The 18,122-nt window shown below is 42.7% G+C and overlaps 2 protein-coding genes across 6 annotated transcripts; both read left to right on the top strand.

The window, feature by feature from the left end:
* The first annotated feature begins 83 nt into the window (after window positions 1-83).
* On the top strand, window positions 84-5,600 carry LOC108238014 (UPF0461 protein C5orf24). 4 transcript variants are annotated; one of them, XM_037979211.1, is made up of 3 exons: window positions 84-560; window positions 2,681-3,365; window positions 4,609-5,600. In XM_037979211.1, the coding sequence occupies exon 2, from the start codon at window positions 2,684-2,686 to the stop codon at window positions 3,335-3,337; it is 654 nt and encodes a 217-aa protein (XP_037835139.1). In that variant the 5' UTR covers window positions 84-560; window positions 2,681-2,683; the 3' UTR covers window positions 3,338-3,365; window positions 4,609-5,600. The 4 variants fall into 4 exon arrangements, with proteins under 4 accessions (XP_037835139.1, XP_017275298.1, XP_017275299.1 ...); XM_017419809.3 differs by having other exon boundaries at window positions 2,681-5,600; XM_017419810.3 differs by having other exon boundaries at window positions 2,678-5,600.
* A 3,004-nt stretch (window positions 5,601-8,604) lies between these two features.
* Window positions 8,605-15,978, top strand: pom121 (POM121 transmembrane nucleoporin). Of its 2 annotated transcripts, none has more exons than XM_017419815.3 (13): window positions 8,605-9,207; window positions 10,049-10,255; window positions 10,359-10,508; window positions 10,718-10,798; window positions 10,897-11,068; window positions 11,150-11,238; window positions 11,330-11,409; window positions 11,548-11,669; window positions 11,769-11,868; window positions 11,957-12,235; window positions 12,960-14,411; window positions 14,549-14,647; window positions 15,349-15,978. In XM_017419815.3, exons 1-13 carry the CDS (start codon window positions 8,648-8,650, stop codon window positions 15,447-15,449), a joined length of 3,492 nt encoding a protein of 1,163 aa, XP_017275304.1. In that variant the 5' UTR covers window positions 8,605-8,647; the 3' UTR covers window positions 15,450-15,978. The 2 variants fall into 2 exon arrangements, with proteins under 2 accessions (XP_017275304.1, XP_017275303.1); XM_017419814.3 differs by having other exon boundaries at window positions 10,049-10,258.
* The last annotated feature ends 2,144 nt before the right edge of the window (window positions 15,979-18,122 follow it).

The raw sequence follows: 18,122 nt of genomic DNA, 5'->3' as shown, positions 1-18,122 counted from the left end.
AGAAGTGTATTTTTTTTTTCTTTTTTTGGAAAGCAACACAACTGGATCATTTCTCTGCTTGTATCTGTATAAGAGAAGAGTGAGCGTGCTTTTTTTTTAGTATTTCGCGGTTTTAAAACAACATTTGTGTGTTAAAGTGTTTCAGGAGGAGAAGCTGGAAAAAAAAAAAAAACCCTCCGCCTCAGTTTGAGCCGCTCTGCGCATGCGCGAGCTGCGCTCCCCTTCTTATTAATTTTTAATGGAAAATGGCTGCGTTTCTTTACCAAACCGCTGGAGCTGGGAAATGAATAAAACAGGGGAGGGGGGGAAAGGGAAAAGAAAAGAAAGAAAACCTGAAACCTCGTCTCTTTCTCTCTCCCTGTCCTTTTTCACACCGACACGTTCAGCAAAAAAAAAAAAAAAAAAAGCCGACGTCCTCGCGTTGTGAACATAAAGTGGGGGCGAAAAAAAATGGAGCGAGTCACGCTTTGAGAGGGATGTAAGACCATTTTTTAAATTTTTCTTTTTATTTTTTTTCCTCTTTTTAACCCCTTCTGGTCCGACATCAGCGAACAATCGAGGTACAGTAACCTTAGTGCTAATTCCTGTAGCAGATTAACCCTGAAAGCTAGCGGCTAAACGAGGCTCCTTGTGTTTGTCAGGGTTCAGACTGGGGTTCGAACCCGGTTCTGCGGGACCGATTTCGGGCGCCGAAAGGCGGAAATCAGCCGCTAACGTCTCGCAGGGGTAACCGAGGGGCTGTGTGGTGTTTTGTTTATGTTGTTTTGTTTTCTTCTGTCTGGGCACAAAGCTGCAGGATCCATGTGCATGTATTTGTGAATGGAAAGACTGTGTTTGTGATAGTAAAAGTCCACACCTCCTAGCATCCTGCAGAATCTCCCCCAGCAGACATAATTTTATTATTATTATTACTATTTTACAGTGCAAACAGGCTATTTGTAAACTGATTTGTAAATCAAGGCGCTCAGGCAATCAGATCTTTTGTAAAAACATGTCATAGTTTTCAGTTGTCTCTCTGAAGGAGGTTTTTTTTTTTTTTTTTTTGCTCATTAAGGTTTCAGCTTTTAACAAAGGGCAGCCCTGTTTTAAAGCCCAGCTGAAATCTTCTGTATTATTTTGATCACAGCAAACATTTTAAACCGTGTTCGCTTTGTGCTGTAGACGCTTTTGCGTCGACTGGATTTAAAGAAGAGTCCCTGTTTTTTGTCTGAGAAACTGTTAAAATATTCAAAGAACTGGGTCGTTGCGAAGCATGACACTACTGAACGTGCCAGTTCTGAAACGCCGGTACGCGCTCAGTGTAAACAAACAGGAAATCCCGTCATATAGCCTTTGTTGTCGTTGTGAAGCTCTGGGATTTGGCTGTAATTACCGACAACCAATAAAAGTTGAGTTTTTCGAACCTTTGTCGCCAAATTTCAACAATTTCATCGTGTATCGTTTTGAAGCTTTTCAGATCCTTAAAATGACACATCTGAGCATAAATTGTCGGGCTTCTCGATCCCAAACGGCTCTTCCTTGGACGACGCCGTCACTGACACGTTTTCTGTCACTTCGGCTGTTTTTCCGTAGGTAAACGGACTCAGGTGATAGTTGGCACTTGCTCGGAAACCTTTAATTTAACGACGCATTAACCGTCAGTACGAGGAAGAAACTGTGGATTTTTGTCTCTTACCTAAACAATCTTCATGACTTTGCAATAAGGACCTTTTTAAAAAATTAAAACATTGATCATTTATGCTACTTTTCTTTGTTTTTTATTGTTATTATTTATTGAGTTGGCAGAAAACCCTACGAGCCGTTCCAGTTCTGACCAAAATCCGTCTCCTGGTCCAGAATTTTTACATTTTTCTTTCAAATCATTAATTTTTCGTCATTCAGGCGAAAGAAAGGGGGAGGCTATCGGACTTGTTTCAAGAGCAAAGTTTGAAATTCATCCTTCTGGATGATATGAGGGCAACAAACACATCTAAGTCACCTTTCTGTGGTTTTTGGGGGAAAGTCTTGCTTGTTTCAGCAAGACGCAGTCTGTAACATCATCCTGTCTCTAATGACTGAGTCCAGTTCAGACCTGAATGGATACTCATTTTTATCAAATACCGTATTAAAAAGTTGCTTTTATATGAAACACATGAAGCATTTTTGCACGCTTAAATATAATTTTAGCATTATTTATGTTTTTATAATAAAAAGAACAGGGGTTTAGGCACCCAGAAACTTTCAAGAAAACACTAAAAACATTTTAATGAAAGAACCAAAAATTGTTGTTCCTTTTTTTGCACAACAGAACAAAATGCAAAAGATGCTAAAAGTTGGAATAAAACTTACCCCTGCTGAGCCCTAGACCAAAAATTTACACAAAAAATACATAAAATTCCATTTTGCTGTTTTATTTTTAGAACAGCTTTAGTGTTAAAAATAACAACTCAAAGTGATAATCTGGGTCTAGCACTGAATTTAATCTGATTTAAATTGTGAAATTAATTCAGTTTATATCATCCATGTTGTAGATTTTCAGTACCTTTTCTGTTGTGCTGCAAAATTCAATAGTATTTGAATTTTAAAGTGAATTGGTTTAAATTATCCTGACGCTTGTTTGTAGCTTCATATTCTTAATGATCACACTGCCTTTGACTGTGTGTGAGTGTGAGAGTAACACGTTCTCTTTGACCCCCAGCAGAAGATGATGCGCCAGGTGACAAGCAGTGATTTCTGCATAAACAGCAGGCCATCCTGCCTGGCGGAGGACGGCCACCACCCCGTGTCCCACTTTGAACTGTGCACCTCGCAGCCCAGTAAGTTCTACCCTCCTCCCCCTCCGGCGTCCCTCCAGATGACGCTGGCCCCCATGGCCTTGCCCACCCAGAGCCACAAGTCCATGGCGTGCCACAGACAGGATGTTCTTGTGGGCGACCCGCGCTCGTCGGGGAAAATGCCGGCCATGAAGGGCGCCGAGCAGACGCCGGAGGATGGCAAGAAAAAGGCCAAGGGGGTCGGGAAGACGGGCAGGCGCGGGAGGCCTTTGGGCACCACCAAGCTGGCCGGATACAGAACCAGCACGGGGAGGCCCCTCGGCACGACCAGAGCGGCGGGGTTCAAGACGAGCCCGGGGAGGCCGCTCGGCACGACCCGAGCCGCGGGGTACAAGGTCAGCCCCGGGCGGCCTCCCGGCAGCATCAAGGGCCTGTCCCGCCTCAACAAACTGGCTTACAGCGGCACCTGCAGCGGCGCCGCCTTCCCTTACCCGCTACCACACAAAGAAATGCTCTGTGAACCTTCCTGCAAGGAGAAGACGGCGAACGAGCAGCGGCTCTGCACGGATTCTTCCTCGCCCTGAGCCGCTGGCATCAGAGACACGTGTACAGGTTTCCTGCTTCATATTAGGGGTGGCTGTAATAATCCTCACTGTGCCGTCGGGCTGAAAGGACAGATCTTTTTAAATATCCTTGTTGTCGTCGTCAGTTGTGTGCCTGCCCTCTAATATACTTATCTTTAGTTTTTCGACGCTACTACTGGAGGTCTGCGGTGTGTGAACAGAGTCACTACTTTGTGTTTTCTTGGGAACTCAAACAACTCTTTGAGCGAGAGCTCCCATAGTAGTAGCTCAACATCTAGTGTTAAATTCAATATTAAAAAAACATTTTAAACTAAAGGAAATGACACTTAGAAAAAATACTTTGCATTGTAATTTCCGCCAACAAAGGAGACCACCGTAAGGACTCGTGGACGCCACATAAAGCGAGCAAAAATGGCCGACGGCAAAGAGAAGTGCCGTCTCTGCCGTAGGGAAGTTAGTTTAAAATCCGTTACCTGCTCACCTCCGGGCTCCGGGCTGACGGCGCACTGTAACCAAAAAGTTTTACTCCATTCATCCTTTAAATACTAAAACCACGACTCCTTCGGACTATGTGGTCGTCTTAACCCTCTAGATGTCACTTCCAAAAATGTCTACTTCTTATTATTTGCATGCAGATTGTGAGAAAATGGACTGTTTGTTGTGTTTGTTACCTTTTTTTTTTGTTTGGTGTGTTTATTTTTATCATATAAGTTCTTAATGCAGGTTCTTCAGACTGTATCTCTCTCTCTATAAAAGCGAAATTTAAAATTGAAATTTTCAAACAAATCACCACCATTTTTACTATAAATTCAGCTTTTTTTTTGCTTACTGGTGGCAGACATTGTTTCTCAACTCTGATTTTATCAGCTTTTTTTAGTTAGTTTTCATATCTGACATACAGCGCTGCTTTTATGTAGAATTTAGTTTCACCTAAATGCAACATATGATAAACTTTACCTCCAATAAAACAACTCCTCATTAAGCAAAACACATTTTTAAATCAGTAGCTGTGTGGAGAACAAATTATACTTTTTTCCCTAATTGTTAAAAACCATTGTTCTTTTTTACACCCCGATTAATACAATGAAATGCGGTCTTATACAGTAAATTTGTCTTAATAGCTGTAGTGAGAAAGGGACATGTTTTATCGTCGTTTCATTGTGAAACACAACTGTAATTGTTGGAGAAGTTAATTGCATCTTTTAGTTTATGTGAGTCAGCATTTAATTTAAAATATTATAAACCTTTTTTTTTTGTTTGTTTGTTTATAGACCCTCTTCAGATAGGAAGTGCTCCCAGTTCCATTTGTGTGTCGGCAAACATGAAGTTCGCCTCGTCAGAAGGAATCTCACAAACACACACATGCTGGAGTTTGTGTGTGTGTGTTTTTATTTTTACAATTCTAGGTGCAGATCTCCCCCCAACATGTCATCACATTGCTCCCTACTCGGTCAGAGGTAAACATGGAGGCAGTTAAAATCTCCGAACTCTGAGGATATTATGAACGTACACCGCTGCTCGCTTGTTCGGTCCCCCAGCAACCAGAACCAAATCTGGACGTAGTTTGTCGGCGCTCTACTTCCCAGGCGTAGAAGGCCTAAATCTGTGACTGACGCTGTGTCAATTCGGTGATGGATTGTGAAACAAACGAGGCTTCATCAGGCAATCATTTCCTGCAATTAATTTTCTTAAATAAGAAAAAGACAACAGAAAAGAACAAGCAGCTAAGTTTGTTTTAGTACATGATGATTTTTCAGCCTCTATCACTAAAATTACTACAAATTATCTCAGCGGTGGCCTCGTTTCTGATTTCAAAATGTCAATTACACTCAAAACAGTCATAATAATTCAGGAATTATGCACTAGTGTTTTATTTTATAGACCACCAAATCATGTAGGGTTTGTTATTTTTTATTTTGTTTCAATATTTTAAAAAAAAAGACATCCGTTTGGTATTTTTGGTAACATTCTGTAAATACAGTGAGGCCACATGACGTCAAATGAATTAAAAAAACATTTTTGATTACATTTAACCTTTTTTTTGTAAACTCATGTTGTTTTATTACTCATATATAGATGACACTAATTTAGTGTGTGGAGAAAAAGTATAAATTCACTGAGTTGCTCTTTCCTAACACAATTTGAAACTCAAATTTGGTGCAATAATATGTCGTATGTACAGTAGGCTATGGCAAATTTGATACTATTACTTTTTATTGTTGCTATGATTTTAAACTTGTGTATAAAAAACCCCTTCATTACAGTTTTTTAATTTGTGTAGTCTGTTACAGAAACATCCATCTTTGACCCTTTACCAAAGAATGTAATTTGACTTTTTTTCTCTTTAGGAAAACAACATCTTGAAAACTAACCTGTTAGGATTTTAAAATTCAGGTTGCATTTGTTGTTCAAAGGATTAAAATACCAGTTTGTTGAATTTAACATAATACACTTTTATGTAACCCTTATTTTTTTTTACATTTATCTGTTATTCTACTTTAAAAGTAGTTTTTTTTTAATCCTTTGTAATTATATTTAATATCTAATAGTTACATTTTGGTCTAATTCTGAATCTAAATCTCATTTTATTTTTTTTTAAAACGTGTTTGAATGATCACAGTGTTGCTTGGGTTTAATCTCTACGGCTAAACATGTTAGCAGGGTTCACTGTTAGCTGCGTAGTTGTTGTGGAGTAAAAAGAGAAGTAAAAAAGTATTAATAACAAAATATTTATCACCGTTGCACTTCCTGGCTCACTGTCTCATAGCTTTCATGGACAGCTGAACTGATGTTCATATCAAAAGCAACACATTTTGTCTTTATATGTACTTTAGCGTTAGCTTCCTTTTGGTTAGCATCGGCTCCTAAAAGTCCTTTCATACTGTGAAATTATCATACAAATGGCCATTTTCTGGATAAATTATCTATATAGTCCTGTACTGATTTGTTCTTTATATTCTGACAAGTAAAAACAAAAATACTTTTTTCGTTTTGTTTAGCTTGCATGTGTTAGCATTCAAACGCTTTACAGTGTGCTAGCATGCTATAGCTTTCGTTATGAGCTTTGGTTTGATTAAAGCTCTCAAAAACAAAAAAGTCCAGTCTTAAAGATATGAAAACATCAAAAGTAAATGTATTTTTTTCCTTTCAGAAAGCAAAGTGTTTTGTTTTGGTTAGATATTTTAGCATCAAAGTAGCTTTATAGCATGCTAGCATGCTAAAGCAGCTGGTACAAGCTTCAGTTTGATTCAAGTTGTTAAACACAAAAATAATCGAATGTTAAAGAAATGAAACATCAAAATTAAAAGTATGTTTATTTAAAGAAACAAACCTTTTAGTTTAATTTAGTTTAGATATTTTAACATCCATCAGCTTTATAGCGTGCTAGCATGCTAAAGCAGCTGGTATAAACTTTGGTTTGAATAATGTCGGTATAAACAAAAAGAATAGTGTTAAGAAAATTTAACATTAAAATTAAATGTTTTTTTCTTTTCTTTTTTATTTAAAGTGTGGCAGTTTTGTTGAGGAAGTTAGTTTGTTTCCAGAGCTTTGAGTTGCCGCCTTTTTTGAGATTTCTTAAGCAATATGGAAAATATCATTTTTGTCTATTTCTCTGGGAGATTTAATCCACAGAATATGACTCATTGTAATTTGTACTAGAAGGATACAATTTTCATAGATGGAAACAGAAATGATTTGCTTTAAAAGATAAATTGTTGTAGAATGCTAACGAAAATGCTAACTGTTGTGCTAACGTTTCACAAAAGCCTTTTTTTATTGCGGTCAAAATGATACATGTGGGTCAAAACATAAAAAGAAACGTCCAAGAACATGTTTCAGCTCTCTATAGACACTGATACAGCTGCTAATAAAAAAAAACTAGCCAGGCAGGAAAGTTAGATCTATAAATATCATCATAATGATCCTACGATGTGTAAATGTAGCTAATAAACAAAAACTGATATTCTAAGATTTTGGTTAAGGATGGGGTTTTGTCTGTGCTGTTTTTCAGGTTTTAGTAAATATTTCCACAGGTTTTCATAACACATTTCCTTTGTTAAATGGTATCAGACATTATTTGGCCATTTTTAAACATTTGTTTTGACCGAATGACGATTTTAGAAAGAAAACAGTGTTTCAGGTAGTAAATAATTTAATGTAAAGACAACCTAACTACATTAAACTGAGCAATTATAGAAAATCACCCCAATTTTAGAGAACTTGGTTGTTTTATTGACATTAATGCGTTTTAACATTAATATTTCAAGTTAAGAATGTGCTACCATAGGACACGTGTAATATTAGTTTTATTTTTCACATCTTTGTGTCATTTTATCTCTCACCACCTTCAGCATTACCTCACATTTGTGTTATGAAGTCCAGTTATTCCTGAAGTATGACTGACGAAGCCTGTATAGCTTTGTACGATTCCCATTTTATTCCTGCATGACTGTGTAGTAACGTTCAAAAGTTGTGTAATAAATCTTAAAAATAAAACTCTACGGTGTGTGTCGACTTTTATTCACTTTACGCTTTTATGTTTGTGACGCACTGGCAATATCCCCCATTATATCTACCACAGAGATGATGAACCGAACACTTTTGTTGGTCCCCCAAAACTATTTTGTGTACAAAAAATGTCCTTAAATTGATTTGTTGAGAAACATTAGGATGATGTCACAATGAAAGTAAGTATTTGGATTTTGTAAAGATGAGATGGGTAAAAAAATACAGATTCTTTGCATGCATTTCAAAAAATAAAATTTGCAGATCTCCACTTGAGGAACGCATCAGCTGATCTCTTGTTATCCCAGATTTTAAGGTCACAATAAAAAGGTTTCACACCAAACTAGACAAACTAGTTAACGTTAATGTTTTAGAAAATGTTCCTTTCCACTGTTATAAATACATATGTACTGCATCATTGTTAATATTTTAAATCAAATCTACATGGTGTATAATATATCTCTATATATCCAATAAAAGCCTATTAAAGACCGGACCAGTTTGTTTAATATTTTGTATTTAATTAAACAGTTATATAAATTACAAATATGTAAAAAGTGTCCCTTTATAAACATTTTTGGTCACCTGTCTCTGCATGTGTCCGTCTTTTTTCATAAATTTATCTTACGCGCCCGCCTTACGTGCTTGCGCATGCGCAGCTCACCGACTCCGTCTCTGCCGCCCCCTGCCGGCCGCGGCCAGAAGCTACACCCTTAAACTGAACAGTTGGATGGTGCCGTTACCGTCTGTGGTCGGCAGAGAGGGCGCTGACGCACGTAAACTTTGAGAGCAGCATGTTGGGATATGAGAGCGCTCCGGCGGCGCGTTACCGCCATGTCACCTAGAGAGAAACATTTAGCGCTTCTTTCCGTTTCGGGATTCATCACTTTCGCTTTCTACTACGTCCCCGCTTTTCTTTACGCTACTTTAATAATTGTAATTTGTTGCTTCGCCTGTTACTATCTCAGCGGAGAACCTCTTCCCGCCAGGTTAGGCCTCAATCCGCGGGCTGAACTAGACGTCCCAGGCGTGCTCCGGCGCTGGCTGCCGGGCTGGGGGGCGACCGGCGTGTCGGTGGCCGCGCGGGGGAAGACGAAAAGACCCGAGCACCGGGACACAGAGGGACACTCGAGACAAAGACCTGGTGACACCGGGGTTTATCGGAGGGAAGCCCTGGCAAACGACTCGTTCCTCTTCAGCCCCAGGGATTTCCTCATGGGGAGCTACATCGGGAAAGCCGAGAGTCCAGCCGCCGACTCCGGGAGGCCGAGAGCCGGGAGAAACCCCCGGGAGCAGCTGCGGGAAAAGCTGTCCAGACCCAACCATGCTGTTTACACCCCGAACAGGAGGCTGTCTTTCACAGGGTAAATTAACTCCTCTGGGGGGGTCAGAGCTGATTTAAAACATACAAGTTTATTGGCGGGTTTTAATTGTTAATCCTTTAGCTCATTTAAGGAAGAGGTTTAGACACAAACACTCACAGAAAACCACTACAAATAAAGCTAACAGTATTAGCTGAAAAACACAAAACTGTGAAATATTAATTGGTTTTATGTTTACTGAGACTTTTTTACTAACTTTCTAAGTGATGGATGCTTGTTTATAAGTTGCATATGTGACGAATTGACAAAAACAAACAGTTTAACATGCAGAAATGTTGGGTTCTGATGGGCAAAACTTAAAAATATAGAAATTATTTGAGGTGCCTGCTGACTTTAAATGAACCTTTTCATGAGGTTGTTGTGTGCAAACCTAATTTTAGGTTAATTTGATCACATTTCTTCCCCTGTAGTGATCAGTTTAGTCAGTGTTAAATGTCTTAATAAGCATAAACTATCCCACTTAAATGGGTTTTTGTATTTTTTGAGGCGTTCGTGTTTAAAGACTGGATTGAAAACTGGTGTCAAAGCACCCCATGTGCTAATAAGTACTTTGAAAGTGTCTTGAAAAGCTAACTAAACTACCTCTTAAGACCACTTTAAAGACTAACTGGCTATAATGGTTCTGAGCTTTTAATTTATCTTGAAAGTCATGGCATAAATTATACATAAACGCACAAATAGATGACCGCTTTAACATTTATGGGTCTTCTTTTTTTACTATCTGCACATAAAGATGACCAAAGCAGGATAAAGGTCTCAAATGTGGCTGTATGGGAAGAAAATGGTTTTAAATCTGGTTGCGTTGTGTTTTCGGTCTCCTCAGGGAGCTGCTGGGCGCCGCGAGCAGGTTCACCATTACCCCGCAGCGCCACTACCCCCTGCAGCAGCCGGGCGTCTCCTCGGTGGGCGTCCTGCCTCCCGTCCAGTGGGACGGCTTCAGGAAGAAGAACGTCCTGAGTCCTCGAAACTCCCAGGCCGCCCTCAGCCCCGTCACCGTAAAGATCGCCAGGCCCGATCAAAGCAACCCCAGGTCGTTGTGTTTTTAACATCCGTCTGTGACGCCTCCTTGGTCGGGGCCTCTTGGGTTTGTTTTGTTTTGTTTTAACGCTCGCTGTCTTCCGTTTGGCTTGCAGCGTGAATCACCTCAGGTGTGCCGGGCTCGGCAGGGCCCCCACCGACCCCTGCTCCAGAGACAGTGTCCTCAAGGTGCTGAAGGAAAGCCGCAAGAGGGAAGTGGAGGACGAGGACAGGAGCTTCACAACTGAGCAGAGGAGCAAACGAAGGTACCGGCCGGGCTGAAACGCTGCTTCGTGCTTTTTCCACTCAGTCTGGTTCGGTGGGGATTCAGGACCACATATTACCTTCAGTTCTGTTTTTAGTTTGGATGTTTTCTGTTCCGATGCTTGACTTAAACATCCTTTTTGTTTCCGACTCACAAACGCCTCGTTAATAGAGCTTCAGTCTAAAAATTGCTCCGTTTTCATCTTCTAAGGCGTAATGACAGCGGTGGAAGTTCCCACTCTGCTTTTGAGCCGCTCCTGCCCAATGGAACGCCATCCCAGCTGGTTCCTAAGTTAGTCCACTTTTTATTTTTAGCTGAATTCACAATCTTAGGTATTTTGGATGGAGCATCGCATGGCTAAGTGGTATGCTTTCCATTGCTTCCTCCAGGCCGGGGAGCCTTAAAAGAGGAATGACCTCCACGGCAGAAGAAAGCACCATGAAGAGGTCTCGCACCTCCTCCATCAGCTCCGGATCTGTGGTCCACTTCCCAAGAGGAACGTCCGGCACCAAGAGGAACGCCATTCAGAGCTCCTACAGCTCTTCAGCGGGCCTCGGACAGGTACGTCGCCTGCCGGGTCGCGGCGCTCGCGTGTCTGCAGAGATGAACCTGAGCTTTTTGTGTCTGCATTTCCGTTCACAGTGGAAGAAACCGTCGACACCCAGCTCTCCTCTGTCCAGCCCCGAATCATCTCGCTCTCAGACGCCAGAGGGGTTCTCCAAAAGACCCAGGTCTGCCTCTTCCTGTTCGCTCACTGTCATTCGGATCAAATTAAAATGACTGTTTGTTTTTTAATATAAAACTTGTGGTTTTTATGAACAGAGAGGACGACACTCAGTCTCCCAGCTCGGCGTCCTCAGTGAAGTCGGATTACACGGCGTCAGAAAAGGATCCTGACACTTGTGAGTCTGAATTTCCTCCAATCTTCTTTTTTTTGCATTTGGTTTTAGAAAAGGTTTGAACGCAGCTGCAGTTCTGTTTTATTGCAGGAAGTGTAGACTCAGGCTTGTTTAAGTTAAGTTTTTATTCTGGTGTTGCAGCAAAGCAAACTCCAGTCCCCAAAGCCCCCGTCGCAACCTCAGCAGCCTCCCCTGGAAGTGGAGGGAAGAGAAAACGGAAGATCCAGCTGGTGTCCAGCCGCCGGGACGATCACATCGCTCTGGTCAGGAGTGTGACACAACGTACAGTAAAACAGGCATCCCGTAGTTCCAAACTGCTGCGGCGTAGACGTCTTTTTGAGTCTGTGCTTGTGTGTTTGCAGCCCCCGCCTCCGGAGCTGGGCTACTCCATCACAGCTAAAGATCTGGACGAAGAGAAAAAAGCCGCCATCAGTAAGATCCAGAAAGTCCTGGAGACGCCCGGTGAGTGCCGCTGCACTCTAACCCCTCAGTTACTGCCTCGGCAGAATCAAAACAAGGTGTTCTTCGTTGACCTCGTGCTTCTGTTTAGCTCCAGAGCCGGAGAAGTCTGCGTCTCCTGCGGCCACCCCTCTCTCTCAGCCCGCTGCCTCCACCAGCACCTCCACCTCCACCACCACCCTGATCAGCCTCCTGACGGCTCCGCTGCCCACAGCGCCCAGCCCCGCCGCTCCGGTAATCAACCTGGATCCGAGCCCGGGCAGCGGCGGCGGCGCTACAGCTGCCGCGGTCACCAACCCACTGCTGGAGTCTCTGAAGATGAAGGCGAGCGCTCCCACCAACGCCACGTCTGCTGCCAGTGCGACCACAGGTGTGACCTCTGACCTGAGCGTGTTACCGGGGGGGTGGGCGTCCTCAGACGCCTCGTGATTCGATTTAATTAGGATTCAGACGGCTGCGATATGATTATAAAACGATTAATGATGCATCCATAATCAGAACTCTCTGAGACCTAAAAGAAACATATTTTACTCTACATCGCACCATAAAACAGTTTATATGATACCTTTTGTATCTCTTAAAATTAGTATTTATTCAAATATAGTTTACTGTAATAAATCAATAAACACAAATAAATAAAATCAGCAACGTAACGCACTTCCAATATATTGTAGGGCTCCGTGTTTTCTTAAATTTCATGTTTTATGACCTAAAAGCGTCTTATCATATTGTGATTTATTAAAACTTAAGTAACTAAACGGGGAAAATATCCAAAAGTGTCGTGAATGTTGTGTTGCGGCTCAAGAGGCGAGATGAGAACAGAGAAAAATAAAATATTCTACTAATGATTGTTTTTGTTGCTCATGATGTTTTTGGAGGCAGAATTGAAATCGCCTCCTCAACAGGACGTTATTAACGTTAAATAATAATCAATTTTTGACATTTTGAAGTTGATTTAAAGTTGCGTCCGCATCGCGATGCTGTGTAAAACTATAACTCCGCCCCTGATTGTTTTTCATTTAAAGCTCTCCAGTTGTTTTTAGATTTAAACTTCGTTTTGTCCCAGTTTTCATGTTTTCTTGTTGTTTCCGCAGCGTCTGTGTCGGCTCCGCCTCTCCAAGTCGGCAGCTTCACCCTGAAGACCCTGACTCCGGCGCAGCCACCCCCCCCTTACACCCAGTCTCAGCCCCCGCTGGCTGCTGTGGGGCAGCCCTCGGCCTTCACCCAGATGCTGGCTCAGGTCTCCAAGGCTCCCGGCGGCTCCCCCGCGGGGCCCAGCCTGTTTGGGCTGCCAGCTCAGGTCAGCAGCCCCTCTGCTCCGTCAGCCTCCACCGCCCCCCCTGCCAGCAGGTCTGAGTCTGCCGGTAACACCAACCCTCTGCTGGCTGCGGGGTTCAAGCCCATTTTTCCCGCCTCCACCACCGCCGCCACCTCCCAGGCTGCAGCGACCTTTGACAGCAAAACCTCCCTCCAGAATTTCAAGCCCGTCTTTGCACAGCCCCCCGCCCTCACGGCCGCCCCCACCGCCTCCACGCTTTCTGCCAGCACCACATCCTCGGCATTCAGGGTGACGACGAGCAGCACCACCCTGGCGCCGTCTTCTTTCTCTGGCTTCAACAACACGCCGGCAGTAACGGCGTCCACGGGTTCTGTCACGGCGCCGCCGCCCGCAGCCCAAGCTGCTGTGAAATCCCCGTTTGGAACCTGGTCGGCACCACCCACGACGAACAGCGGCTCCTCCGCGGCGCTGCCTCCCAACACAGGAAGCACGTTTCAGTTTGGAGCTGCCGCCGCACCGACAGCACCGACCGCAGCAGCAGCAGGTGGTGCCCCTGCCGCCGCCACCACCACTTCCTCCGGCACGGGCTCCTTCCCGTTTGGCGCCACCCAGTCGGATCCTCAAGCGTCCGGCCAGAAGGTGTTTTCGTGTTTTGGTCCGCCTGCGCCCGGCCAGAACACGACCACCGCTTCGTTTGGAGCCTTCGGAATGACCAGCACGGCCTCCACCGCCGCTGCCACCTCCACCACCCAGTCCAGCTTTAGCTTTGGAAAACCAGCAGCGCAGCCGACCTTCGGCTCCTCAGCGGCAGCAAAACCATTCGCCTTCGGAGCCGGCGGCGCGTCGTCTGCACCCGCGCCTGCCCCCGCCCCCGCACCCGCTTCGAACCCCACCCCAGCCCCCTTCACCTTTGGAGCCCCGGCTGTCACGACAGCCGCCACCTTCGGGACTCCGGCTAAACCGGCGTTCGGAGCCAGCGCCACCGGCTTTGCCTTCGGCGCCAACTCAGCTCCCACGGCCACGCCCCAGGCCGCGCCGAGCTTCGGTGCCGCCGCCCAAACCCAGAGCTCCTCCTCGACATCGTTCACGTTTAAAGGCGCTGCTCCTCAGCCGGCTCCCTCCGGCTCGGCTCAGCCGGGATCCGGCGGCTTCAACTTCGGCGACGGCATGCCCTGCCCTCAGTTCGGAACGCCGGTTTCCAGTAATCCTGCTCCCCAGATGGGAACGTTTAACTTTGGGCCGGCAGCGTCAGACAAACCGGCTTTTGGTGAATATTAAAGATTATTTGCAGACATTTAATTCTCCCCAACTTGTGTGTAAAGAATCACTTGATGTTTGTTTTTCAGCTGCTTTTCGTCGGGTTCAACTCTGTCTTTTTATAAAATATTCTTCTTACTCCTGCAGGAACGATGACTCCGGCGTTCGGTCAGAGTTCTGCTCCGGGTCCAGTTCCCTTCGGCAGCCCAGGAACTCCAGCTCAAAGCTTCAACCCCGTTTCATTTGGTAAATTATTAACGATACCCCTGGTGATTTATTTATTTTATTTTATTTGGTCTTTACAGTCATTCGAGTTAGTCACACACACACAGATAAAATGTCCTCAGGTTTAGTGTCAGTAACTCTACAGCTTTATTTCAGCTGGAAACTAAATAGAAAATAAACTGAAGAAGGATTCATTTAGTTTGTTTAACGTCGAAGATGATGATGATGATGAAATCTGCAGAATACTTTTCTGAGCATTTCTGCAGTTTTCCCATCTTCATTTAATTAATTTCACAACATTTGACACCAAACATTAAGTCCATAACAAATAAAATTGCGATTACGTCACAAAACATGGTGTTTAAAATAATAAAAACAAACATTTAGGTGGTAAAAAAACTGCTTTCATGAAATCTACAGTGTATTAAAAGTGTTTTTATTATTTTATACAGCAGCTTAAATTTGAATAAAAAATAACTGTAAATGAAAGTTGACTTTCAAGACAAGTTATTGTTCCTTAAGTGCAAAGAAATGCAGCGTTTCCAACTCAAAAATAACCGTTTTGATTAAAATATTGACCAAAGTAATCATTTTCTAAGTTTACAGACTCTCTGCTGTTTATGACTTCGCTGTGGGACAGAGTTTTGGTTTTGACCAGGTGAAGCTGCTTGAAGACGCCGTCAGAGTTCAGTGTTAACGCACGGGTCTGATGTCATTCGCAGGATCGCCGGCGACGCCCACCTTCTCCATCGGCGCCGGGTCGAAGCCGTCCGGCGCCCGTCAGCGGCTGCAGGCGCGGCGGCTTCACAACAGGAAGAAGTAGTAGTTTTTTTTTCAAGCCCACCGTCCTCCGATCAAGCCGCCGCCCCTTCAGGCGGCCCGTCGGGGCGTTGTGTTCGCAGAGGAGCCTTAAAAAAAAAAAAAACGAGCACAGCGGCTCAGACGGCGTGGGAATGTAGCAGCGGGGTGGAATCCATAACGGCGTGCTGTACTTGAAAAGAGACGGAAAAGGCGGCCGATTGGTTTGATCCTGAACAACAAACGACGAAATAAATCCAAAGTTCCTCTTGTTTTTTTTTCCCCAGCAAACGGACAAACGGACGCTCCCGTTAGAGGAGGAGGAGGAGGAAGACGCCAAGCCTCGGCTCAGGCGTTTTATTTTTTTACGTCTCTGGTTTTGTATGTTACCGAGTGTTTGAGGTTTTGTTCCGAGTGGAGCTGAGGTGCAAAGGCGTTTAAATTATTTTTTTAAATTGGCTTTTTTGTAATTATTATTATTATTTTGGACGTTTTTAAACGACGCTCAGAAGAAAAAAAAAAGGAGGGGCGGCGCCTCCGTCGATGTCTTAACGTGGTTTGTGCAGACGCTTTGTTTCGTCTCGTCGTTTCAAGCATTCCCAGAGTCCTCCTGTGGATGGCCTTCTCCTTTCTTTGTTTTTATTTTTATTTTTTTGCCAACGTTGATGTAAGTCGCAGGTCTGATTGCGGGTTAGGATGACTACTTTTGACTCGTGCTGACAAACCAAAGCCAACTGTTCAACTTCACGCCTGTGAAAAGAATCTGTGATCTTTTATTTCCTTTTTTTTTTGTTCATTTTATTTTTAATGCTGGGATGTGTGTGTTTGTGCCAGACTACCTCTTTTTAATCCCAGGCACTGAAACATTTTAGTAACCCACTTATAAACTCAAAAAGAATGAATTAGATTTTTTTATTATTATTATTTCAGCTGCTGTTTGTGTGGTGATCATTTTCAACTTTTTTTTTTTTTTTTAAAGATCCGCACAACAAAAACTGTTCCCCCGACAAATTCATATCAGCAACATTAGGTCCAGAATCTGCTCGTTTCAGAGTCTAACGGCTCGTATCTGTCGAGCGAACGGATCGTCTCACGTCTGCTGGTTTGTTCTCATTTCTCCTCACCTGTGCGAACTGAGCAGTTTCTCGTGGTCGAGTTTTTGAATGAATAAAAGTGAGTTTTGGGATGTGGATGTTAGAGTGAATCATATTAAAGGTCTCTTTTTGTCACTGAAACGAGCTGCTCAGCTTTTGTTCAGCCTCTGGGCGAAAGGATGAAAACAACTCGACTCTTAGACGATTATAAACGATCCGTCTCGTCGGTTTGTTTCTAACATTAACCTTTGATTTTACAGCCAGTCGTCCGTCTAAAGAGATTTATTCAGGCTCTGACTCACCTAAACTAACCAAACCAGTCCGAATAATTCAGTCAGTTCTCAGGTTTGCTGCTTTTAGCTTCTGTTTTGTTACGTTCAACCTTTAGCTAGCCTTTTGCAAAAATCTGAAACCTTCAGCTCCTTCAAAAACATTTATTTTTCTCTAAATCTACATCTTTGCTGCATTTTATCTTCTTATGCTCCTTTTAACTTTTAGCTAACATTTTACAGATATTTGCTGCCTTTCACCAGTTTTAGCATTTAGTTACTTTTTATTTTTTGCTTAATTTACTTTTGTCTTTTTTCACTTTTAGCTTTTTTGCAGCACTTTGCTCCTTTTAGCTGAGTTTTATCATCATTAACTTCCAGAGAAGTCACTCTAAATACTTAAATTTTACAGAAAATACATTTTCTCCAGTTTTTTTTCCTAAAGCATTGCACAGCATTTTTAGATGTAACTCGTAAATTTGTGGCTTTAAATTCAAATGGATAAAAAAAAAGCTTTGAAATGGAACATCTGAAATTATTGTACTTTGCAGATTTGTTTTTGTGCTAAAGTTCAGTAAACAAGAGCTCAATATTAGGTTTTAAGCTTTGTGTTTAGGTTGGGAACTTTAACTGGTAAATTTCGAAGTTTTTGTTACGTTTTTACATGAATTATTAACAGTCTGAATTATATATAAACTTTTTCCACTTGCAGTTACACTCCGGTCCTTTAGGTGGCGGTGGAGACTGTCATGGTAGTTTCTGCTGCGTTCACGGAATGTCGGAACAATGTGTTAAAATTAGGCATTGAGAAGTCCATGCAATGACTTATATCCATATCCATATAAGTCATTGAGTCCATGCTAGTTGTGACAAAGTTTAAACAAACAAAATCCAGTTTCTAAGAAAATTACCTCGTTTTTTAATATTTACTACAAGTTGGTCTCATTTATATGTTGTGGAAAATGCTGGATCTATACAACTATAATACTCCAAGATAATGTAATTTAATAAGAGATAGTGGTTAATATTATATTATGTCAGGTGGTGTTATTGAATTTGTTAACCAATATTTATCATAATGTCTACAGGTCGTTTATATAGTGTCAAAAAATGAGTCATTATATGGTTTGAACCATGACTTATATGAATAGACATGACACGCCGCTTTAAAGGCTCGGGCCGAGATGCGGCGAAAGCGGCGCCATCTTGCTACAGTATNACTTAGAGGCGCAGGGCTATATAAACAATGCTGAGGACTAACGAAATAAATTTTTTTAGTGGGTAAGATGAGCCCAATAGTGCATGTACTTTATCAAACAATGTCACAAATACTCA

This window comes from Kryptolebias marmoratus, linkage group LG13 (assembly GCF_001649575.2).
Source record: "Kryptolebias marmoratus isolate JLee-2015 linkage group LG13, ASM164957v2, whole genome shotgun sequence".
NCBI lineage: Eukaryota > Metazoa > Chordata > Actinopteri > Cyprinodontiformes > Rivulidae > Kryptolebias > Kryptolebias marmoratus.
This window is presented reverse-complemented; position numbering and strand designations above follow the sequence as displayed.